Source organism: Phytophthora cinnamomi (assembly GCF_018691715.1).
Source record: "Phytophthora cinnamomi strain GKB4 chromosome Unknown Contig16, whole genome shotgun sequence".
NCBI lineage: Eukaryota > Oomycota > Peronosporomycetes > Peronosporales > Peronosporaceae > Phytophthora > Phytophthora cinnamomi.
Window position 1 is genome coordinate 2250589 of NW_027150949.1, and position 24738 is coordinate 2275326.

At 52.9% G+C, this 24738-nt stretch overlaps 3 protein-coding genes across 3 annotated transcripts; 2 read left to right on the top strand and 1 right to left on the bottom strand.

Annotated features, from left to right (window-relative positions):
- Window positions 1-403: 403 nt before the first annotated feature.
- On the top strand, window positions 404-844 carry IUM83_02654 (carboxylesterase family protein; the record flags this gene model as incomplete). Its single annotated transcript, XM_067926594.1, has 1 exon — window positions 404-844. The coding sequence occupies one exon, from the start codon at window positions 404-406 to the stop codon at window positions 842-844; it is 441 nt and encodes a 146-aa protein (XP_067796521.1).
- A 277-nt stretch (window positions 845-1121) lies between these two features.
- On the top strand, window positions 1122-1528 carry IUM83_02655 (Prolyl oligopeptidase; the record flags this gene model as incomplete). Its single annotated transcript, XM_067926595.1, has 2 exons — window positions 1122-1227; window positions 1320-1528. The coding sequence occupies 2 exons, from the start codon at window positions 1122-1124 to the stop codon at window positions 1526-1528; spliced, it is 315 nt and encodes a 104-aa protein (XP_067796520.1).
- Window positions 1529-3360: 1832 nt separating this feature from the next.
- Window positions 3361-4076, bottom strand: IUM83_02656 (bZIP transcription factor 1; the record flags this gene model as incomplete). The annotated part of the gene is made up of 2 exons (XM_067926596.1): window positions 3361-3424; window positions 3799-4076. The coding sequence occupies 2 exons, from the start codon at window positions 4074-4076 to the stop codon at window positions 3361-3363; spliced, it is 342 nt and encodes a 113-aa protein (XP_067796531.1).
- Window positions 4077-24738: the final 20662 nt, after the last annotated feature.

Here is a 24738-nt window from a genome sequence, read left to right on the forward strand (position 1 = left end):
CTGGGTAAGCGGGATGACTCAATCGGTGCGGTTAAGTTACACCAGGAATGCACCGGCACAGGTATGGTGAGCCAAGCAGTAAGCCGCCAATTACACGCGTTTCAGGGCATCTACGTCTCGTTCCTCATTTCCCCCCGCTGAACGAGCCCCCACCAACGCACCGCAGCAGTTCTGGCGTCTGGGGATCTGCTTCGGTCACTATTGCATTGCTGACAATCGTCAGCACCACCTACGGCCGACTCCAAGGTGTCGAAGACACAAATGTTGCAGGTGTCACCGTGCTCAAGGGTATTTCGTTCGGCTCTTCTACTGTTGGCGAGGCTCGCTGCACTGCACTGCAACCACCTGAGTCATGGGACACCTTCGGTTAGTGTGCCCACAGTCTGGCGAGAGCAGTGATCCCATGAGCGAAGACTGCATCAACCTAGACGTCTGGACTCCCGTGGACACGGTGGAGGACGCACTGACAGTCAACGTGTGGATTTGCGGCGGTCGGTTCATCGGCGGTGCTGGATGGCTGCCACTCTACGATGGTGCAGGCTTGGCGACGAAGGGGCTAGTGGTTATCACGCTCACCTACGGAATGTGTACTCTGAGTGTCCTTGCTCCGTCGGAACTACAGAACGAGTCGCCCAACAACTCGACTAGCAACTACGACCAGATTCAGGCGCTGAAGTGGGTGCAGGAGAACATTGCTGCCTTCGGAGGCGATCCAACCAAGGTGACGATCGGCGGGCAGCCAGCCGGCGCTTCGTCGGTTTATCACCAGGTTGACTCGCCGTTGGCGACCGGGTTGTTCCACGGTGCGATCGTGGTGAGCGGCACCCGATTCCCGTACCGTTGATCTGGGCCCTCGGGACTTCCTAACGCACGTTGCACTACGCGTTCGATAGCGGTGCCGCTTACATGGCTAGCCACAACGTCTCCATAGTCTCGCAACCTCAGCGTTGAGCCCATTTTGCAGGGTAACGACGGTAACGACGAGTACGGCGCCGCTGTTGATGCTGACGCGAGCAGCGAGCCACCTCTATTCCGCCCTGCCTTGGATGACTACGCGATGGGGGAGGCGCTGCAGACTGGGCCTGTGAATGACGTTGCGCTGCTGACTTTCAACAACGCTGATGGGTGGAGCTGCCACCACGAACGCCACAGTTGCTGAATACATCGCTGCCGCCACAACGGAGTACGGAGGTCTGGTGAACGAGTACTTGGGACTCTGCTCTGCAAGTACCGACGAAGAGGCCGATAGCATGACCAACAATGCTGCACCTGATATCTCGCGTGTCGGCAGCTGGCTGTTTGGGGACTACTGAGCCCAGACGGCTTCGAATCCGCTCGACTCGTACTGTACTGGAGGCAGACTGCGGGCGCGTATCGCATGTCCGAGATCAACTACTGCTTCAACAGCTTGTACGGCACGGACTCACCCTGGGAAGCGGACGACAACGCGATCGCTGAGGTGATGTCAACGTACTGGGCCAACTTCGTCGAGAATCTCTATCCGAACGGAGGCAACCTAGCGTACTAGCAACACAACCAGGCACCTGGACGTCACGAGAAGCTAGCCTACGTTTGGCAGAAGAGATCTTGATTGGCCTACTTGGTAGCCACTAATCACTAAAGAAGATTTGATCATCGCTCGATTCTGTATTATATTGTAGATTGTTGCCGATTGCGTACCCTGATGTGCATCTTGCATCCATAGGAAGCTATCAATACAGTCCTCCTTCATCTTGCCTCATCCTTTCCCCCCTGCTTATATACATGTTGCTACCGCGTCACTGACTGTCCTGTCAGTCACTACAAGAAGTATTACAGTACAGTACATACAACGGCTACGGACAACGCAGCCAGTCAGTCCATGTCCAGTCAGCCAGCCCCCAAATGTTTACGGTGCGAGAGCGGTCGGACGTCACCGTGAGCAATATCCCATCCAGCCAATTGATTGTGCAGTGTAGGGCCAGCGCCTCGCCTGCGTCAACCGATCCGGTCCACGCAATCCTGACAAAGTTCGTCGTCCGGTCGAAAGCCAGCGAAACCTACCGTGAAGACTGCCGGGCATCCGCACACTCGTCGGCCTACAGCTCTCGACAGCACGCGCACTGGCCGTGCAGGTACTCGTCTTGCATTAGGACGAATGGGAATGACACCCGAAGTAGAGGTGGTGGTACTTTTAGGGTTGCGCTTCAGGGGGAGTAACCACACTACGTTTTATGCACGCACTGTTGATCACCCTGTAGATTCAGATATCTCCTTAAAGAGGTGCACGGACCGGATGGATAACCTGTTGTGCTGTTGGCCCCTTCACTCCTCGATTTCCTCGTCGGACCACGCAGCCTCGATCGAAAAGCTGCCACAGAGATACCCATGGCCGCATTCGAAGCCAACCGCATGCTCAGCAGTCGCGACTTCGTCCGCGGTAACCCACGTCTCGAGGACACTCGCCTCCCTTCGCTGCTCCCACCGCGACCGCCCGAACAGCAAGAAACCACTTCACCTAGAGACCTCGCCTCCGCCTTCACGCGCAAGCGCGAGCCGGCCGACACCAAGTCCGAGCTCATGTCGGCCCTGGTGCCGCTCACCCAGCTCATCACAGCCGCCAAGTCCTCCACGTCTCCCTCCGAAGCGGACTCGGCGACTGTGGAGCCGACGCCCAAACCGAAGCGCAAACGCATCCGACTGAAGACGGAGAGACGGCGCCAGCAGTGCAGGAACAACCAGGCGCGCTACCGTGACAGACAACGAGGCTTTGTTCGCGAGCTCGAAGAGGGCGTCCAGCAGCTGCAAGTCGAGATCCAGCGACTCACTGTGCGACGCCACACTTTATGTTACGGAGCACAGACTAAAAGCAACGTCTGGAATGTCGTGGTCGAGTACTTCCGCCTTCTACGTTACGGCTTCCTCATGCCGTTTCGTGGTATGGAGACAAGTGTTGATTCATCATCAGAGAGCGAACTCCGCGATCAGGAGTACTTCTTGAGAGCCACAATGGCGGACAACGTAGCGATTGGAGAGCTTACGGGGGTCGAGGCGTTGATTGAGCAGTGGAAGCGCTACTCGTCGTACTTCGGTAGTCTCCACTTGCAGTTGAAGCGGATGGAGGAGCAGCCTCTCGGAGCCATGGTCGCAACTGCCACACTCAGTCTGACCATCACGGAGGCGACGCTACGATGTGTGTTCCCACATCTGCTCGCTACAGGAGTTCCTCATGCCTACAACGAGGGAATCGACCGCAACTCTTCATTGTACTATCGCCTTCTCACCCAGCGGCTCGAGTGTCCATGCACCGTGCGCTTCATGTGGGACGACACCACTGGGCGAGTAACCCGCTTGGATTCGACGATGGACTTATTGTCACCACTACTTCGAGTCCTCAGCAGTCTTGAAGATGTTAGCTATGTGCTTGGAGAGGCTCTCATCACACCTTCACATTTGATCGGCGAGGTCCAAACATGAAAGCCCAACGAAGAATCCAACGTATGGCAGTTGAGCTTTTTACTCTGTGTAGTTCGCAGGTTTTCAACACAACTCTAGTTACTAGTATTATCTATAAGTACACCTATCTTGAAATGGCCCAGGTTGTATTTTCATTTGCGTATATACATTACTCGCTACCTACAGCACAACCTGACCAACTTAGGCTCAATTTCCGCAAGCTTTCCGTCCGGCGTGACTCGTGCAGCTTCGAAGATGCGAGCGACGTCCCAGAGGTTGCCCAGCAGGCGCAGCATTGGCGTCAGCATGTCCGCCTTCGTCTCCAAGCTCGCGACGCGGCCATTCTCGTGGTCCCAACCGAACCGGATCGAGCCGTTCACAACAAGCCGCTGGTTGAGTAGGCGAGATGCAAGCCGAGTGCTCCCATCCTCGTCCACCATCAAGTGCGGGTACGCGTGGCGCAGCGTGTTTTCCGTCATGGTGATATCCATCTTCATCGTGGCGACCACCGAGTCTCCCGACCACACCTCCAGGCGCTGGAGGCGCAGGTGCATGTCGTCATGGCACCGGGAGAACTGCTTCCAGTTCTCCAGGATCGCCTCCACGCCCCGCACAGCGCCGTCCGTCACGTCGATGGACATGGTTGAGCGCAAGAACTCGAGCTGCACGTGCGACTGACGAGGACATGTCGCTGCTGTGGTTGCTTTGATATTCGAGTGCGGCTCCGATTCCGTCATGGGGGCGATGTAGCCGTGACGGAAGAGGCGAAAGTACTCGGCCGCAATGTTCCAGACGGTCTCTCTGGTCGGCACGCCAAAGGAGATGACGTGGCGCTGCTTCTCGAGCTTCTCGACTCTTCTCGCAGCTTCCCGATGGTAGCTTCGAGGTCGATCAGGTAGTTTTGCTACTTCTTGCGGTAGCGCGCCTGGTTCATGCGGCAGCGCTCTCGCCGGAGGTCTTGACTCGATAGAAGCTGCTTGATCAGGTCTTCGTGCTTCTGGAAGTCGCTCAGAGAGACTGTTGTGCGCATCCTCTTCGTTGTTTCCCCCGTCTCGGCGGCGGAATGGGGAGAGATTTAAGCCACCAGAACCCACACACCAGGCTTGAGGCTTGCTCTGGTGGGGATGCCTGTGGCTATCCGACCCATTTTGGGACCGGGTTCTGATACCCCTCATTACACTATGGGGCATTTTTCGGCACTTGGGGGGCTGCCTATTATGGCATGATCATTTCAGTAATTTTATATGAGACGATGAAATTATTTATGTTGGTATTTCCCTGGATTTTATTGATAATTTATTAGCTTCGACAATCATCTCTCATAATTTATGCCTAAACCTCTTTATCATAATGAGCACATCCATACCAACCGACAAATTCTTGAGCGCCAAGCTCCTCTGGTCCAACCGTTCTCACAGCCATCTATCTAGAACAGATCGCTCAAGTTCTCACTGTTCATTTTAAGATTTTCCCAGCACCGCACGACGATCACCATGGCTCTCGCCTCCCGCGCCCGTCACGCCACCTTCACCCCAGCCCAAGTTTCCGGCTTCTACTTCCGACCGTGCTGGGATGACCATGACGAGGTCATCAACGAGTACTTTCGTTTCGAGATGATTCTCTTCTTGAGAGAGAATTCGAGCTACTGGGACGCTCGTACTGTCGATGATGCTACTCGCTAATACATCACCTCCATTACTGCATTATTTGTTGTGATTATGGGGCTAATGACATTATTTATGTTTTGTTGTGCAGACATCGATGACATAATTTATTGCTAGGTAAACGTCAGGATAAATATCAATGCCATAATCGGCAGCCCTGGCCTCCAGCCCATCCAACTATCCTACACCGGGGTGCGGGTTGGCAGGGCGGACCACTCCACGGAGTGGCTGCTCGTCCAAGATATTGCCTATCTCCGGCCTCCGTGGAAAGTCCCGCACTCGGCGGGGATCGATCCCGGTACCTCCCGGTCTCCGCGTCAGGGTTTGACCACTGGCCCACGGGGATCGGTCGGCGGAATGGGGAGAGCGAACGCGCTTCGGCTCGACGGCGGGTGTGGCGGATACGGTGGCTCGCCTGTAGAGCGGTGAGTGGGCTGCACGAAATCCTCGCTGGGATCAAATATGCCTGAATCGCTGGCGCAGCGGCGAGGCGTGTACGTTGGCAATGCGTGCGTGCTGCTGGCAATGGCGTCGAGTAGGTCGTTGCGGTGCGCACGCTTCCGGCGCGTTGAACCACGGCAGTGATAACGCCGTCGCTGAGCGCCTGACTGTTGGGCGGGTACAGGGAGCTCGTGGTCATTGTGTGTGTGTGGAGGGGGGGGGGAATAGATTCGAAAGCCGGTGGCTTGAGCTGGACAACGCGCGTTGGCGAATGATGTCAAGCAACTCGATCTGGGACTGATCACACACACCACATCGATAGCGAAATTTGCGCGATAGTGGTTGCGTTGAGGTTATTGCTCAGTGGTCATTCAACCACGGGTGTATTACGTGCCAGTGAAAACCAAGCGATTACGACGGTCCTTTATCTACGTTGTCTGACAGATACTGCTGCACTCGCTATTGTATGTATTACATGTCCTGAAAGCCAGGTGATTATCTATCACCTCGGCGGTCAATTGTTCTCGCGAAAGCCAAATGATTATTGTTTCGTCTGGCACTTCATCAAAAGATTTGACTCAATGCAGTCCCGCCCGCCAAATGCTCATGTCCAATTTGGAGTTTGATGAGTTTTCTACTGTAGTGGCCGCTGCTCTATTCAGAGCCCCCGTGTGGGTGCCACAAACGAATGTCTCGACGTTCCGTTGCATCGCAATGATCGTCAGTTCGTTCGATTGCATGTACATTGACCTAGTTTCTATCCGATGAACACTCTGCTCTATTGTCAATCTAAACGGCTTGGTACACTTCTGCCTACGGAGTGTCAGAGCCACCTACTACAACGTCGCTCGTGATGGGTGCGCGCTCCAGCACTGACGCAGTATCCGTGAGATTGCCCAGCAGTTGTCGAGCGGGCTAATGAAATCCACTATCGTCTCGAGACGAGACACGCAGTTGTTCACCGTGTCCCATTCGAAGCGCAGGGTACACGGAAGGTGAAGGCGCGGGTCCAGTAGATTCGACTTGATAGACTCGGACTGTAGGCGTGGGAAGACACCATGCAACGTTGCGTCCGGCATTGTTACGTTCAGAGAGGCCGACATACTCGCGAACTTTTCGCTCGCGCGTTCAATACGCTGCTGCTCGAAGTGAACGCCCTCGAAGTGGGGGACTACCGCTTTCCACTACCTCAAGAGAGCATCGACCCCGCTGTGTTCGCCCAGGATGGTTTCGTTTGCAATGGAAGTACGTAGGAAGGCGAGCTGGCTGGTCTTGAATTGGTAAGGTCCTTCTTCTGGGAGGGCATGCGCTTCAAGCCTCCCTCAAGATCGATAGGGGGACGCACTAAAACCCCGAAGCGGAACGTCTTGAAGTATTCCACCACGGAGCTCCAGATGTCCTGCTGTCCACCATACTGGAGACGGTTGCGCTGCAGCTCCAGCGCGGGGATGTCTTGTCGCAGGTCGCGTACTGCCTTCTCTAGGGCTTGCTCGTGGTTCACCTGCCTCATTCGGTACCGGATTTGGTTGAATTGTCTTCACGACTACGTGTCGAATAACGCCTCTTCTTCAGCGGGGGATACACGACCTTGGTGTTGTCGGACGAAATTCTGGATTGTGCTGTGAGTCTAGTGAGTGTGCACCCGTCCTTGGCCCGAACGTATCAAATATGTCTGCATCGCGCTGAGGGGTGTGCTCGGGAGAGTACGCGCGCGAACTCTGTAAGTATCCCCAGAACTACAACGCTTTCCGCTTGTCCACACCGTCGATCGTGTTGGCCCTGGACAATACTCGCCGGAAAACTGGTCTAACCATTTCAGAGCTCAGAATTGCTCGACCATAGACGCATTGTCAGGGAGTGAAGTCGTCAAACATAGAAGATGTAGCCGTCGTGTACATGGCGCTGCGAGGTCTTGAGGCCCGGTAGGTGAATGTGGGAAGAATACAAACTGAGCAGCCACAGCGGCGATACAAGATTTGTCCCCTTGATCAGTTTACTTGCTTCGAGTCTGGCTTACTTTCTGGGCCCCCAACCACTCATACAGACGTCCCCGCCTAATAGAAAATGCAATAGATGCAAATCTACTGAATTACTGAAGGCACGGAAAGAACACTGAACCAATTATTCGCGGGCAGCATTGACACTTTTATCTACAAGATTCATCCACTTCAGTTTGAGAGTGGTTGCTGCACCAGGCGGGAGATAAGAACAGTGTTTAAACGGGGCGGTAGCCAGCAAGCACACCGGAAAAGCGGGCGCCGGAAATGGAGCTGCGTTGCACGGGTAACGGCGCAGCATTCTCGTACTGCGGCGACATTGTTGGGAATTGTAGATGCACGTGAACCAGGTAAGGACCTCTCCAGCTTCCATGACGAAGTGATGACAATGGCTCGCACTGAGGTCCCCCTCCGCCAAATTTTATTCTCGGGATTTAGATTTGAAATAAATGCTGCGAGGATCGCTCCACAAGTAAATTACATACTGATCTCGGGGGGGGGGATTAGGCGGGGACGTCTGTATTTGACTTATCGAATTCACGTCATCCATGATGATTCTCCTCGTTATCTGGATGGATTGTGTGGTATCCTGCTATTTTGTACCCAGACCAACTACATGTAACAGCATAGCGGGGATATTTTAATAGAGTCCCTGAGCATTACTAGAGCAGAGCTGCATGGCGTGCGATAGCCGCAGGCTACGCCTGGTGCGATACCACCGCAAGCAGTACTAAATTCCTGTTTTGTTTGGATCGCGGTGCGTTCCAGAACCAACATCCAGACCAAAACTAGGGTTTAAGTACGTCCAGCAGCTCAAATAGGGGGATAAGTGGATAACCTACTCAAAATCTGAGGGGGGGGAGAGAGAGAGAGAGAGGGGGGGGGGGGGCGGTGTCCCCCTCTCAGCTGCATGAAGATCCGCCGCAGGTATCAACTTACTTCAATCGACGGCGAGAAATTTCATCCACCACCCGGTCGCGACAACACCAGTTGAGTCCAAGGCTTAATTTCATGTAATGTACGGCAAGCGCAGCTCCACAAATTTCTGCAAATCGGCATGGAGTTTTGCGAGCATCATATCGTGGCGCAGATGAGCATTATGTCCATACAGATCACTCAAGGCCACAAGTCCCATTACAGTATATGAGTGGTGCTGACCTGCACAGCAAATCTCTGACCAGCACTATAACGCATGCACAGCACAGTATTCATACAATTTCCTAGTGTAAAAATTGTCGCATGAGGGTGGATGCCATGGTAAGCGCCCCTGCGGTTCGCTTCGCTTGCGTTATAAAGATAACATGTTCTGGCGAGTACAATGCGCGGCTCGCTGGAATGTTCGTCGCTGGACCCTCCCCCGCAAATACCGCGCGGCCCTGCTGCGCGGGCACCCCGCGCAGGTTTGCTGCGGCGGCAACCGCTTGCCTTAGTCACCATTCCTGGTTGTGCTTGAATCGCATATTTTGTGCTTGTTAGGGATCATATGCTGTTTATGATTACTGGTACTTATTTACTCCGTCAGGACATCAACACGAACAGGCGACTCGACTCTCCCTCGTGCTTTCTGTAAACAACGAGGTCCCTGCAGACGCGTAAGCTGAGGTTAGTTCGATCACGTGCCGAACTCCCTCGTGTCTCACCCCCACGACGTGCCTCTCATTCTTCAAAGTATCGCCGCGCCACAAAGCGTAAGAAGCTAAAGCTACTATGCAGACAATGTCGAGAGCTTCGGACCTTCCGTTACGACGATCGCAGCCTGAACTGAGCTCTGAAATCGTCCGTTCTGTCTTTCAGTGCCGAGTCAGCACTATGAACAGAGATAACGGTGCAGACAGGAGGCCGACGCGTAGAGCCAAGCGTGCGCCTTCATCGCCTTCATCCGAGTCAGACCCCGTCGACGTAGCAGTGTTCCCATCAACGGCAACGGCTTTCCAGGCGACGTCTCCTAGTTCCCTTTACACCCAACCAGCAGGATTATACGTGCCTTCAAGCTTCAGAGAAGAGAGCTCGAGCCTTAAAGACGCACCTACCGCCAGATACTTGTCCGCTAAAACCAGTGACGAGTTCGAGATGGTCGCAAACAGCGTTACGTACATTGGTCAAACACCGAAGAAGCCGCAAAAGCGCATCCGCCTCAAGACGGCACGTCGACGGGAACAGTGCCGCGCTAACCAAGCCAGATACCGACAGAAACAGCTCAACCACGCCGAGACGCTCGAAATCACTGTGCAGAAGCTGCGCGTCGACATCCCCGTCCTCGACCTGCAGCGCAACCGTCTGTTCTACGGCGGCCAACCGAACGTCTGGAAACTCGTAGTCGAGTACTTCCACGTCTTCCGCTTCGGCGTCCCTGTGACGCTTTCGGTCGAGTCTATTGACAGCACAGATATGACAGTAGACTGCCTCGAGAACGCGGAGGCGAAGCATCAGCTCGCGTTCCTGCGGTCTTCGATGGCGGAGGATGTGATTTTGGGCGAGCGCAGTGGAGTAGACGCCCTCATGGATCAGTGGCGCTGGTACTCGTCCAGTTTCCAGAGCTTGTACTTCCAGCTGGAGCGGATTGAGCGCGTGAGTGACCACTTCGTGTGTGCGACTGCCGTGATGAATGTGACGGTGACCGAGGCCACGTTGACGAACGTTTTCCCGAACGTTGTTGCGGATGATTCAATGGCGTCGCGGCTATTGGGGCAGCGCCTTCGAATTCCCTTCTCACTGGTTTTTGAGTGGGACTCGTCGATCTCCCGTGTCTCTCTTCTGGAGATGACTATCAACCTCGTGTCTCCTTTAGTGAAGGCACTAGGCAATGTCGCGGACGTGGGGTTGGTATTGGAGCGGGCACGGATGACCCGCGATGGTGCAGTAGGTATTTGTGACCCCTAGATAGCGTAGGTAGGAAGCATACTCCTTTGGCACATTGTAAACAGATAAGCTTGCACCTACACAACAAGCACATCGCAGACGCTTCGTGTCCAGCGCAACGTTGCAAACACAAGAGCTGATCCTCTTTTTTAAAACAAATTTAAACTCGGTAGAATTTTGTGCGACGCCGACAAGACTAGCGTCACGATGACCTCGCGCTCACTTTGCTTGACAGCAGCACAGCAAGCTGAGATTACCTCGTGTGTGAACCTTGCTCCAATCTATGTATTAATACAGTACAGCGTAGTTTGTGTCGCCGGAAAGTCTCGGCACTTGCGTGGACAAGCTTAGATAATCCCCATGGACAACCGCCACCCACCTGCAAAGGACGAACCGTCTGGTATGGTATATGGTTGGGCTTCTCCAACCTCGCTTCGAGCCTTGGAGGCGAAGCGCACGGACTCTGGAGTGAATCTTCGTGGCAGTCCTCGCATGCGGTGCAAATCTTGCCAGCACCACAACAGCTGCGAGGGGCATCAACACTGTTGATTCAACAACCCGAGTGATCATCTGCGCAGAGTCGATGCTATTGTTGATGCAGTGGCGACTGTGAGTGACGGACCTGCGTACAGTGACAGCGACATGGGACCGAGTGAAGGAATGGCCGAGTCAAGAGCAGACAAACGACGACAGAAACCGTCGATTGTCTAGTGGCTTAAGACTTTTCAGGGAGCTAGAGTTAAATAGACACCTGTGATCATCGTCACCACAGCGGCAGCGATATCCTGTACGCTAATTCGTGACAGTTCGTCCTGGAAGTGCAGTGATTCTAGTGGTGTGCGCTTCTCGAATATCACGTGGATCCTAAGGGTAGACCTGTCTTGGGGCTTGCCCTCCTATCGGGCTGTGCCAAATCGACAAGGATCTGCGTACCATCAACTACCTCCCCTGCAACGTAAACTCCACCACGAATCCTACCTGTTGATATCAGCGTACGCGGGGTTCGTGAGTGGATCACGCGGTTGTCGTTTCATTCCCAAAAATTCGTCCCGACGCACTCACAAACCGAGTCTAGCCAGCATCTATCATCCGCCTTCATTACCCTCGTTATTCCATGCAGCGCAGTACAACATCTCCAGGCCATCGCGACTTTGAACCGCGGCGATCGACGCCGAGCCGAGCAACATTGAGCTCCGAAATTGTCCGACCGGTCTTCCAGAGAGCAATGGGCCGTCAGAACACGCTTGACAGCCATCGCCAGAGCCTTCCTCTTCGAGGCACTGCGCGAGTCTTCGCCTCGGAACGCTCGTCCTCGGTGAAGCCCGCTCTTTCACCCATCGACACTAAATCGTTCGCGGCGGCGTCGCGCACCTCAAGGTCTGGCTATCAGCCACCACAGTCTGAATTTGCTTCTTGGTACACAGCCCAGACCCCAGCTAAGACTTCACGGTACCTCGCAACGAGCTCTGCCCATGCCCTCTCGATGGTTGCAACCTATGCCAGCGAACAAGCGCAAGGTGACGACGACGATGACCAACCAAAACAGAAGCGCAAGCGCCTCAAGACGGAACGTCGACGGGAACAGTGCCGCGCTAACCAAGCCAGATACCGACAGAAACAGCTCTACCAAGCCAAGATGCTCGAAATCACTGTGCAGAAGCTGCGCGTCGACATCCCCGTCCTCGACCTGCAGCGCAACCGTCTGCTTTACGGCGGCCAACCGAACGTCTGGAAACTCGTAGTCGAGTACTTCCTCGTCTTCCGCTTCGGCGTCCCTGTGACGCTTTCGGTCGAGTCTATTGACAGCACAGATATGACAGTAGACTGCCTCGAGAACGCGGAGGCGAAGCATCAGCTCGCGTTCCTGCGGTCTTCGATGGCGGAGGATGTGATTTTGGGCGAGCGCAGTGGAGTAGACGCCCTCATGGATCAGTGGCGCTGGTACTCGTCCAGTTTCCAGAGCTTGTACTTCCAGCTGGAGCGGATTGAGCGCGTGAGTGACCACTTCGTGTGTGCGACTGCCGTGATGAATGTGACGGTGACCGAGGCCACGTTGACGAACGTTTTCCCGAACGTTGTTGCGGATGATTCAATGGCGTCGCGGCTATTGGGGCAGCGCCTTCGAATTCCCTTCTCACTGGTTTTTGAGTGGGACTCGTCGATCTCCCGTGTCTCTCTTCTGGAGACGACTATCAACCTCGTGTCTCCTTTAGTGAAGGCACTAGGCAATGTCGCGGACGTGGGGTTGGTATTGGAGCGGGCACGGATGACCCGCGATGGTGCAGTAGGTATTTGTGACCCCTAGATAGCGTAGGTAGGAAGCATACTCCTTTGGCACATTGTAAACAGATAAAGCTTGCACCTACACAACAAGCACATCGCAGACGCTTCGTGTCCAGCGCAACGTTGCAAACACAAGAGCTGATCCTCTTTTTTAAAACAAATTTAAACTCGGTAGAATTTTGTGCGACGCCGACAAGACTAGCGTCACGATGACCTCGCGCTCACTTTGCTTGACAGCAGCACAGCAAGCTGAGATTACCTCGTGTGTGAACCTTGCTCCAATCTATGTATTAATACAGTACAGCGTAGTTTGTGTCGCCGGAAAGTCTCGGCACTTGCGTGGACAAGCTTAGATAATCCCCATGGACAACCGCCACCCACCTGCAAAGGACGAACCGTCTGGTATGGTATATGGTTGGGCTTCTCCAACCTCGCTTCGAGCCTTGGAGGCGAAGCGCACGGACTCTGGAGTGAATCTTCGTGGCAGTCCTCGCATGCGGTGCAAATCTTGCCAGCACCACAACAGCTGCGAGGGGCATCAACACTGTTGATTCAACAACCCGAGTGATCATCTGCGCAGAGTCGATGCTATTGTTGATGCAGTGGCGACTGTGAGTGACGGACCTGCGTACAGTGACAGCGACATGGGACCGAGTGAAGGAATGGCCGAGTCAAGAGCAGACAAACGACGACAGAAACCGTCGATTGTCTAGTGGCTTAAAACTTTTCAGGAAGCTAGAGTTAAATAGACACCTGTGATCATCGTCACCACAGCGGCAGCGATATCCTGTACGCTAATTCGTGACAGTTCGTCCTGGAAGTGCAGTGATTCTAGTGGTGTGCGCTTCTCGAATATTACGTGGATCCTAAGGGTAGATCTGTCTTGGGGCTTGCCCTCCTATCGGGCTGTGCCAAATCGACAAGGATCTGCGTACCATCAACTACCTCCCCTGCAACGTAAACTCCACCACGAATCCTACCTGTTGATATCAGCGTACGCGGGGTTCGTGAGTGGATCACGCGGTTGTCGTTTCATTCCCAAAAATTCGTCCCGACGCACTCACAAACCGAGTCTAGCCAGCATCTATCATCCGCCTTCATTACCCTCGTTATTCCATGCAGCGCAGTACAACATCTCCAGGCCATCGCGACTTTGAACCGCGGCGATCGACGCCGAGCCGAGCAACATTGAGCTCCGAAATTGTCCGACCGGTCTTCCAGAGAGCAATGGGCCGTCAGAACACGCTTGACAGCCATCGCCAGAGCCCTCCTCTTCGAGGCACTGCGCGAGTCTTCGCCTCGGAACGCTCGTCCTCGGCGAAGCCCGCTCTTTCACCCATCGACACTAAATCGTTCGCGGCGGCGTCGCGCACCTCAAGGTCTGGCTATCAGCCACCGCAGTCTGAATTTGCTTCTTGGTACACAGCCCAGACCCCAGCTAAGACTTCACGGTACCTCGCAACGAGCTCTGCCCATGCCCTCTCGATGGTTGCAACCTATGCCAGCGAACAAGCGCAAGGTGACGACGACGATGACCAACCAAAACAGAAGCGCAAGCGCCTCAAGACGGAACGTCGACGGGAACAGTGCCGCGCTAACCAAGCCAGATACCGACAGAAACAGCTCTACCAAGCCAAGATGCTCGAAATCACTGTGCAGAAGCTGCGCGTCGACATCCCCGTCCTCGACCTGCAGCGCAACCGTCTGCTTTACGGCGGCCAACCGAACGTCTGGAAACTCGTAGTCGAGTACTTCCTCGTCTTCCGCTTCGGCGTCCCTGTGACGCTTTCGGTCGAGTCTATTGACAGCACAGATATGACAGTAGACTGCCTCGAGAACGCGGAGGCGAAGCATCAGCTCGCGTTCCTGCGGTCTTCGATGGCGGAGGATGTGATTTTGGGCGAGCGCAGTGGAGTAGACGCCCTCATGGATCAGTGGCGCTGGTACTCGTCCAGTTTCCAGAGCTTGTACTTCCAGCTGGAGCGGATTGAGCGCGTGAGTGACCACTTCGTGTGTGCGACTGCCGTGATGAATGTGACGGTGACCGAGGCCACGTTGACGAACGTTTTCCCGAACGTTGTTGCGGATGATTCAATGGCGTCGCGGCTATTGGGGCAGCGCCTTCGAATTCCCTTCTCACTGGTTTTGAGTGGGACTCGTCGATCTCCCGTGTCTCTTCTGGAGACGACTATCAACCTCGTGTCTCCTTTAGTGAAGGCACTAGGCAATGTCGCGGACGTGGGGTTGGTATTGGAGCGGGCACGGATGACCCGCGATGGTGCAGTAGGTATTTGTGACCCCTAGATAGCGTAGGTAGGAAGCATACTCCTTTGGCACATTGTAAACAGATAAAGCTTGCACCTACACAACAAGCACATCGCAGACGCTTCGTGTCCAGCGCAACGTTGCAAACACAAGAGCTGATCCTCTTTTTAAAACAAATTTAAACTCGGTAGAATTTTGTGCGACGCCGACAAGACTAGCGTCACGATGACCTCGCGCTCACTTTGCTTGACAGCAGCACAGCAAGCTGAGATTACCTCGTGTGTGAACCTTGCTCCAATCTATGTATTAATACAGTACAGCGTAGTTTGTGTCGCCGGAAAGTCTCGGCACTTGCGTGGACAAGCTTAGATAATCCCCATGGACAACCGCCACCCACCTGCAAAGGACGAACCGTCTGGTATGGTATATGGTTGGGCTTCTCCAACCTCGCTTCGAGCCTTGGAGGCGAAGCGCACGGACTCTGGAGTGAATCTTCGTGGCAGTCCTCGCATGCGGTGCAAATCTTGCCAGCACCACAACAGCTGCGAGGGGCATCAACACTGTTGATTCAACAACCCGAGTGATCATCTGCGCAGAGTCGATGCTATTGTTGATGCAGTGGCGACTGTGAGTGACGGACCTGCGTACAGTGACAGCGACATGGGACCGAGTGAAGGAATGGCCGAGTCAAGAGCAGACAAACGACGACAGAAACCGTCGATTGTCTAGTGGCTTAAGACTTTTCAGGGAGCTAGAGTTAAATAGACACCTGTGATCATCGTCACCACAGCGGCAGCGATATCCTGTACGCTAATTCGTGACAGTTCGTCCTGGAAGTGCAGTGATTCTAGTGGTGTGCGCTTCTCGAATATCACGTGGATCCTAAGGGTAGACCTGTCTTGGGGCTTGCCCTCCTATCGGGCTGTGCCAAATCGACAAGGATCTGCGTACCATCAACTACCTCCCCTGCAACGTAAACTCCACCACGAATCCTACCTGTTGATATCAGCGTACGCGGGGTTCGTGAGTGGATCACGCGGTTGTCGTTTCATTCCCAAAAATTCGTCCCGACGCACTCACAAACCGAGTCTAGCCAGCATCTATCATCCGCCTTCATTACCCTCGTTATTCCATGCAGCGCAGTACAACATCTCCAGGCCATCGCGACTTTGAACCGCGGCGATCGACGCCGAGCCGAGCAACATTGAGCTCCGAAATTGTCCGACCGGTCTTCCAGAGAGCAATGGGCCGTCAGAACACGCTTGACAGCCATCGCCAGAGCCCTCCTCTTCGAGGCACTGCGCGAGTCTTCGCCTCGGAACGCTCGTCCTCGGTGAAGCCCGCTCTTTCACCCATCGACACTAAATCGTTCGCGGCGGCGTCGCGCACCTCAAGGTCTGGCTATCAGCCACCGCAGTCTGAATTTGCTTCTTGGTACACAGCCCAGACCCCAGCTAAGACTTCACGGTACCTCGCAACGAGCTCTGCCCATGCCCTCTCGATGGTTGCAACCTATGCCAGCGAACAAGCGCAAGGTGACGACGACGATGACCAACCAAAACAGAAGCGCAAGCGCCTCAAGACGGAACGTCGACGGGAACAGTGCCGCGCTAACCAAGCCAGATACCGACAGAAACAGCTCTACCAATCCAAGAAGCTCGAAATCACGGTCTGACCAACTTAGACTCAATTTCCGCAAGCTTTCCGTCCAGCGTGACTCGTGCAGCTGCGAACGACGTTCACAAGATTGTCCAGCAGACGCAGCAATAGTGTCAGCATGGCCTCCTTCGTATCCAGGCTCGCGACCCTGCTTCTCGAGCTTCTCGACCTCTTCTCGCAGCTTCCCGATGGTAGCTTCGAGGTCGATCAGGTAGTTTTGCTGCTTCTTGCGGTAGCGCGCCTGGTTCATGCGGCAGCGCTCTCGCCGGAGGTCTTGACTCGATAGAAGCTGCTTGATCAGGTCTTCGTGCTTCTGGAAGTCGCTCAGAGAGACTGTTGGGCGCGTCCTCTTCGTTGTTTCCCCCGTCTCGGGCGGCGGAATGGGGAGAGCCAACGCGCTTCGGCCCGACGGCGGGTGTGGCGGATACGGTGGCTCGCCTGCAGAGCGGTGAGTGGGCTGCACGAAATCCTCGCTCGAATCGAATATACCTGAATCGCTGGCGCAGCGGCGAGGCGTGTATGTTGGCAATGCGTGCGTGCTGCTGGCAATGGCGTCGAGTAGGTCGTTGCGGTGCGCACGCTCCGGCGCGTTGAACCACGGCAGTGATAACGCCGTCGCTGAGCGCCTGACTGTTGGGCGGGTACAGGGAGCTCGTGGTCATTGTGTGTGTGTGTGGAGGGGAATAGATTCGAAAGCCGGTGGCAGGCTGGACAACGCGCGTTGGCGAATGATGTCAACAACTCGATCTGGGACTGATCACACACCACATCGATAGCGAAATTTGCGCGATAGTGGTTGCGTTGAGGTTATTGCTCAGTGGTCATTCAACCACGGGTGTATTACGTGTCAGTGAAAACCAAGCGATTACGACGGTCCATTATCTACGTTGTCTGACAGATTGTGCTCACTCGCTATTGTATGTATTACAGGTGAGAGAGAGATTGTGCGTCTATTCACTTAGTTACTCTAGAGGATAGACTGTTGGTAAGCTCTCATGCGCTGCACTAAACCTAGATCGGGCAGCGTGAGTTCCTGCAGCGCTAATACGTTCTGCTGATGAGACGTTATCTGTGTCTCGTCCGCAAAGCGTTCGGTGCACACTTGGAGATATAGCCCGCTTAGCCTGGTGTTTCGGCGTGATTTATCTCGTCTCGATATGGCGCGAAGTTGTCGAAGTACGCCGCTCCAGATAGCGGCTTCTTGGACGTACTCATTCACGATGGCATTCTCATGCACTGCTCGGACCCTGTGGATCTAGAGTTGAGTCGGGATGACGCTGCATGCGACCCACCAAATTTTGCGATAGTATCCGGCCAATTCCTCGTTCCACCTCCCGAAGACTTGTTGGAGATCGTCCTGTATGCGTTGGGAGGTTGGTGGGCTCTTTGGGTGCTGATGTTGCCCAGAAATTTCCGTAGATCTGTCTTCGTGATGCTGTATCCTGTCCAGTGGCTGACCATCTTTAACCAAATGCTGCTTGCCCGTGGACACTCCCAAAATATGTGTCTGTTGGACTCTCACTTCTCTTCATAGCCAGCTATTCTTTCCGAGCCGTGTCGTAGATTCAGCTGGTTAACCGTGATGCGGTACCATACCCACGTTTGAAAACTCGTGACCATATTTTTCTTGTCCCAGACTTGCCGTGGAGTTTGGGTCAGTTGACCTCCTTCCCACGCATCGACTGTGTCTCTCGAGGTGATCTTCGTGATTGCTTGTGTCAGTCCTTTTCTAACGCTTTCTCGCTTGCGATAGTTTGCTTTTTAATGCCTGCAATGCATGTTTGTTTTTATCCTATTCGCTACTTCCAGAACTTTGTGTAGAGGGTGATAGTCAAATACTAGCCCTTCAAGGCGGCTAATGCCTTGAGCTGAGCTGCGTCATTAATAACTCATCATCTGGGTGATATTCCACTCGACTTGGTTGGCGACTTGCATTAGCCGAATCCGGTGGATCTTTGGTGCCCATCCGATGTTGGGGTTGCTTGGATGAGAGTAAAGACCAGCTATATCGTAATTCTCTCTGCATGCCGAGTGTAATTTCAGCCGCTGGTATATGACGACTTTCCGTGAACTGCTTGGAGGACAGATCAAGATGGCTAATATCCAGCGTGCTAGCAATTTTGCCCCATGCATTGTCTGTCCAACTTCACGTTTTGGGATGCGGATCGTGTACACCCTTGGAGTATCTTTGGTTATCTGCATGGAGGTTACTGCGGTCTTCATGTAGAGTTTTGCGGTCAGACAATCTTTGCCACTTCTGGGATCCATGGATTGTCCGCCCGGGTCATGTGGGACCAGTATTTCCCGATATGGTTTGGCTGTTGGTTGTGTAGTCTGGTAGTTCTAGTGGAAAAATCGCCACTCGAACCGTCCAGATGTCTTCGTGCTCTTTCCAAAGCAAGATCTGATCTGGCCTTTGTACTCTAGCCACGCTTCCTGAATTCGTTGCTGTCTCTGTAGTCTTTGTTCTCGTGTGGGTGCTAGCCAAAGACTTATGTCTTCTTGGTAGAGGACCCGGTGGGCGTTCCAGTTTTCTGGTGTCCCCCGTTTAGAGAATACTCTAGGTGTTACCCAAGGTTCTTGCCATAGGTTCCTTGTAATCGTTGTGCCTAGCCATTTTTGCCACGCGTTTCGGTATATATCAACCGGACTAAGGAGCCAGAGTAGCGTGTGCTTGACTCGCTGGCTTTTTAGTGCTACAGGAATGGAAGCCAGCCCAATACCGCCTGCTTTCTTTGGTAGATAAACAAGACTTGGTGTGATCTTGTGTCTGCAGGATTCCGTTCGCGCGAGGCCTCTCCATAAAAAGGTTTCTGAAGCTTTTCCAAGACCCAAACGATGTCTTTTGTTGGCGGAAATGCACTAGCCGTGAACTGAAGAGACAGTAGGAACCCCACATTGAGCAACTCCACTCTGTCGGCTACACTCGTTGCTACTCGTTCAGCTGTGGCTAATCGGCGTTTCAGCTTAGCTTACGATCTGCCCAGTTGATCTCCACCAGGTTACCAAGCCCGACTTGATGACAAAGGTATCTCACAGTTTCACCTGGTGCTAGAACGGGAATCCCATGGAAGACAGGCCCCTGCTCCTGCGTATTGAGGAAGATAAATTTGCTTTTCGTGGGCTGAACTTGCAACCCGGACAAGCGTCCAAATTGGTGCACAGTTTGGAGGACTTGTGGCAGCTGATTACAATCATCCAGGTACACCGTGGAGTCGTCCACAAACGCTGAGAATTTGTGCCTTATGTTCAGCTCCGACTGAATTACTGTGATCCTTTGTATGGTCTGGCATCGTGTTATCGCTAATCCCAGCAGTTCTGCGCCGAGTATGAACAGTAGTGGTGCTAGGGGACACCCTTGTCTGATGCCTGAAGCGACTTGAATCGGTTCTGAAGTTTCTCCATTGACCGCGAAGCGAATTGTGGTACCCTCATGAAGCTTCTCCACAAGCTCGATGAAATCTTCTGCGAATCCGAATTTTCTAAGCATTGTAACCAGGTATTTTTCTATCCAGTGTCGTAAGCCTTTTTGAAGTCGAGCAGTAAAATTCCTGCCACCTTCTCGGTCTCTTTCCCCGAGATTTTTCCGTATGCTGCAGGATATTCAGCATCATTAGTACTGATCTTCGCATTTGCCTGCTGCGCACGAAGCCATGTTGCGTGTCCCAAGAAACTCTGGAGGCAGCGGGTTGCCAGTACTTTCACGAACAACTTGTAACTAGTTTGTAACAGCATGATAGGTCGATAGTCCATGGCATTGTCCGAGTCTCCTTTCTTCCGAAGCGGGACTACAGTGCCTTGTAAGAACGATGCTGGTGGGGCCTTACCTTCAAGCATTGCGTTGCATACTTCCACTAGTTCTGAAATAACCACTCCTGCTAAGTCAATGTAGAAGTCATTATTAAGAACACCGGGCCCACCAGACTTATGCCGTTGTAAGGACCGAACCGCCTGCATCATTTCCTCTTCGTCTATCGGTGCCATGAGCATCATACGGTTGGCTTCTGAGACTTTTCGGTCCTGTGGAATTTTGGCGAAGTCATCAAGAGCCTGTCTAGGTCTGCGTCTGGCACACTTTTTTGACTCTCGCTGAACATGGGTGACCAGGATTCTGCGAATCTCTGAGCTATCGACATATTGTCCGGGAAAATTTGTCCTGCCGGTGCCTTGATGCTGGTAGCATGCTGGTCACGTTCCCATATTGCGGTTCTTTTGAATCGCCACCTTATTTGTTCCGCCGTTTCTTCTAGTGCTCTCTGAGTTCCTCGGTGTTTACAGCCACTGATTGTTTTTTTCGTACACAGTCGAATCCTAGCTCGGTGGCGTATCCTGCCGATCGCTGCTGTTTTTCGTTTCCGTATTCGCTTCTTGAGCCGGGTCAGCGCCGCCTGCCAACTTGCTATTTGTCTGTCCCAATCCCCGAAACCGTTCGCCGTTGCCAATAGTTCCTCTATAGCCTCCTGAATCAGTTCAGCTTGGTTGCTTCCTTGTAGTGGATAGAGATTGAGTTTTGATCCAGTGGGCCGTTGAAGCTTCGTCGTAGGCTCTCTTCAATGTTGATTCGGATTGTCTTGCCTCGTAATTTTGCTGACTACGCTGCCCGTAGAAAGAAATTTGAGAAGTAAGCGTTTATTGTCACTGAGTGTGTACCGCATCATCAGCTTCGGATCGTGGATAAGATGGTATTTTCCAGGGTAATATCGGTTTTGCAGATGACAAGACGAGATAAAGTCCAGGTAAGACAGCCATAAGTAAGTTTGTGAACAGATTGCAGTCAAATGTTCGTCGCAATTGGCATAACTTCCACCAAAGAGCGAGCCTGAGCTTCACAGTATCCGATCATCAGCGACCCCATCCACGACCATTAAAACATACGACCCACTTACACAGACGACCTTCACGACGACCCGACCGGTATACGTACGACCTGGGAAATAGTCTACCGGTTTACTGTCTGACCCCCCAACCACTCATACAGACGTCCTTGCTTAATTCGCCAATAGAAAGTGCAAGGTTGCGCAGACTGCACATAGATGCGGTTTACTCATGACACGGAATTCATGGGCGCAATGTATAGATAAATGGATTTCGTCGTGCAAAGTGCACGCAGTCTATTTTAGAAAATATTTTGAGACTTCAAATCTAGTGAACAGTCGCACAACAGCATCATGGAGGCCCTGACGCTCGAGTTGATGAAGTACTCAGCAACACCACCGCAGCGTCCACCAAATACGTGTATTGTCGTGCATTGATACAGCTTGTGGGGTGGTTATATCAATACAGATCGTGATCACCGTGAAGTCCTGTTTACAAGGCAATTTCTCGCACTGGAGTCGTCAATGATGACAGCATATCTCAATGGTTCACAGTGACCTTTGGAAACCCATGGACCTGCAGGTGCTAACGACTAAGTTGCATGCGCTATTTAACCTCGATGCAGCGCGGTATGGAGGGAAGTCCACGTTTGGCAATGTTCGTTCGGCTTTAGTGTATCTGTACGCTACGACTGAGACTCACGTCCTCAGATTTTGACCTCAAATGAAAAGATTTTCAAGGACTTCATCACACTGTTGCCCGCACTGCACAGCGAAACAAGACGACTTACTGAGGGTAAGGAGCCGTTCTCATTTCGATTACAAAGTTCCAAAGCTATGCTGCGCTCAAGCAAGAAGAAAGATGTTTTTGGTCACTCTTTTTTACTTATTTGTTGGAATTTAATGTGCCGCGCTAAGAATCGCAACCATTCGACATGCACATGTTTCGTGGCAAGAAGATGCCGTTACCATAAAATTTGCACACTGAAGAATGACCAAGACGGTAGTCGTCCTCGGGATCCGCCATATTTACGCCAACCGACGATGCCAGAGATTTGTCCGATTTTGGGCTTGAGGGATTTATTTTGCTGTTCTGGCTTCGCCAGCGATGGAAAATGATTCAGGTGGAAATCAATATGTCGATTTCTCAAGTTACTGAAACGGTGCTAAGTGAGACGTATTGCAAAATGTGTTATCAAAGTTAGGGATGACAGTGAAGGATTTTGGCACTCATTCGGCGAGGAAAGGAGCTTCACATACTGCAGTTGCTCAACATCAGGTCCGTCCGCTGCGTCAATATGCCTTCGCGCTGGCTGGACTCTTCCGGGGCAGAACTGGTTTGAGGCTGCTGGTGATATGTTGTTGGGCGCTATTGTCTGGTCTGCCCTTTGATTCACCAAACTTTGCTACATTACCCCATTTTTAGCCCAGTAACCAGCTCTGAAGAAGATCGTTGGAGCTAGAAAAGCGTTTAAAGTTTGCCATGGATACCGTCTATTCTGGAGCACCACCAAGCTTGCGAATGGTGTGTCAGTTCGTCTTGCTTCAATTCTGTATCACTTTGTGTTCTTACGCGAACACTTGCCCCATAATCACCTGCTGTTCACTACCTCTTTATTTACACCATGCAATCGATCGCATTTTGAGTGGCTTCGCCAGAGGTTGTTTGTCGTAATTTTCAAGTCGATGATCCCATCACTCCAAGTGGAATTCCTCACATGTGGGAATAATGGTCAACGGCACGTACAAAGCGGAAATTGATTCGTTAAAACAAGGTCTGACTAATTCCTTCGAGAATACTCTTAAACGGCACGTCCATGGTTCAATAATGACGATCGAGGCGTTGGAATCAGCTTTGCTGCGGTTCTTGCTCGTTCACACAGTTGTACCATTTAGCTGGCGAACAACCGGATAGAAGGACTGTTGATGTCGTTTCACGACGGAATCACCTCTCGAGCTACAGCAATGGGTGTGGCTTTCACCGAGTTGCAGAAGATTTTGTACTTCCTAACGGGACCCTCCGGCTAATATGGCAGCATTGGTGTGTTGGATCACCTGCACTACGGATGCTGTCAAGCATGACATGGCTACCCGAGTTGAAAGGTTCGGCTGGCTGCTCAGCGACTGATGCATGTTATAACTCACTATCAAACACCGAGCTGCGCCGAGCTAAAAGCTCTACCGACTCTTGGCCTTCTGTATGAGCAGATCAAATCGTCTTCCGTTTTCGTCTGTGTCTAGTAGGGCGGAGCGAAGATTAGATCACTTGTCGTGGAAAACACTAGCTAGAGATGAGCACCCAAAACTTACGCTGAAAAATGTATATTTTCTTTCTTTCGAGCTGACGCATCGAGTCCATCGTGCAAATTGCACGATGAATTCTGAATGAATGATTGCATTCTCGTGAAACCACTAGCTTTTTGTATGCCTGAAATAACTGCATTCGGTGAAATCTTCGTGCACAGTGCACGAAGAAATGCATAGAAACCACAAGTTTTACACGACGTTTTCCTGACAAGTGGCACTTTTATCTTCCAATTCAGTTTGAGAATGGCTGCTGCTCCAGACTGGGAACCCTTGGTTTGGTGACAGATATTTCACTAGCTAGCGTCTTGCATCCGCCAAGGTACATCGTTACGAGGCGGGAGATAAGAACAGTTTTAAAACGGAGCGGTAGCCAGCAAGCACACTGGAAACCCGAGCGCAGGAAAAGGAGCTGCGCTGGACGGGTAACGGCGCTGCATTCTTGGACTGCGGCGACATGGATGGGAATTGTAGCTGCGCGTGAGCCAGGTAAGGACCGCGCTGACGAAGTGATGATAATGTCTCGCGCTGATGTCCCATTTTTGGCTAGGTCTACGCGGGCGCTTTCGGCAGACGTTCCGGGGGTGCTGGTCAGTCTTACCGACGAGGAGCTCAAGACTTCTGCGAGCTGCCCCAAGGCACGGCCTGACTTGGAGGCAAGGCGGGGGAGGAAGATCCCCTCCTCCGAGGTAAGGGCTGCATTCTGGACGGGGAAGTACGCGTGGCCGAACCGCCATAACATCTCATTAGCTGGACCGCGATTTTGACGGCGCGTCGCGTTCGTGAGGCCGCGGAGCTCTGCGTGGAAGCGCAGTCTCCTTTTAGGGAGACGTGCTCGAGATGTTAGGAGAAGCACTTCTGCATGCTACTCACAACGTACCGCCCCGACCCACAGAACTTGGACGGCATGCACGAGTGGCAGTCCACCATGATGGCGATGAGAGCGACCAGAAGGATAACTACAGAGAGGACGGTAAATGGGATGCAACGTGGAGGGTGTACTCCCAACCACTCGTT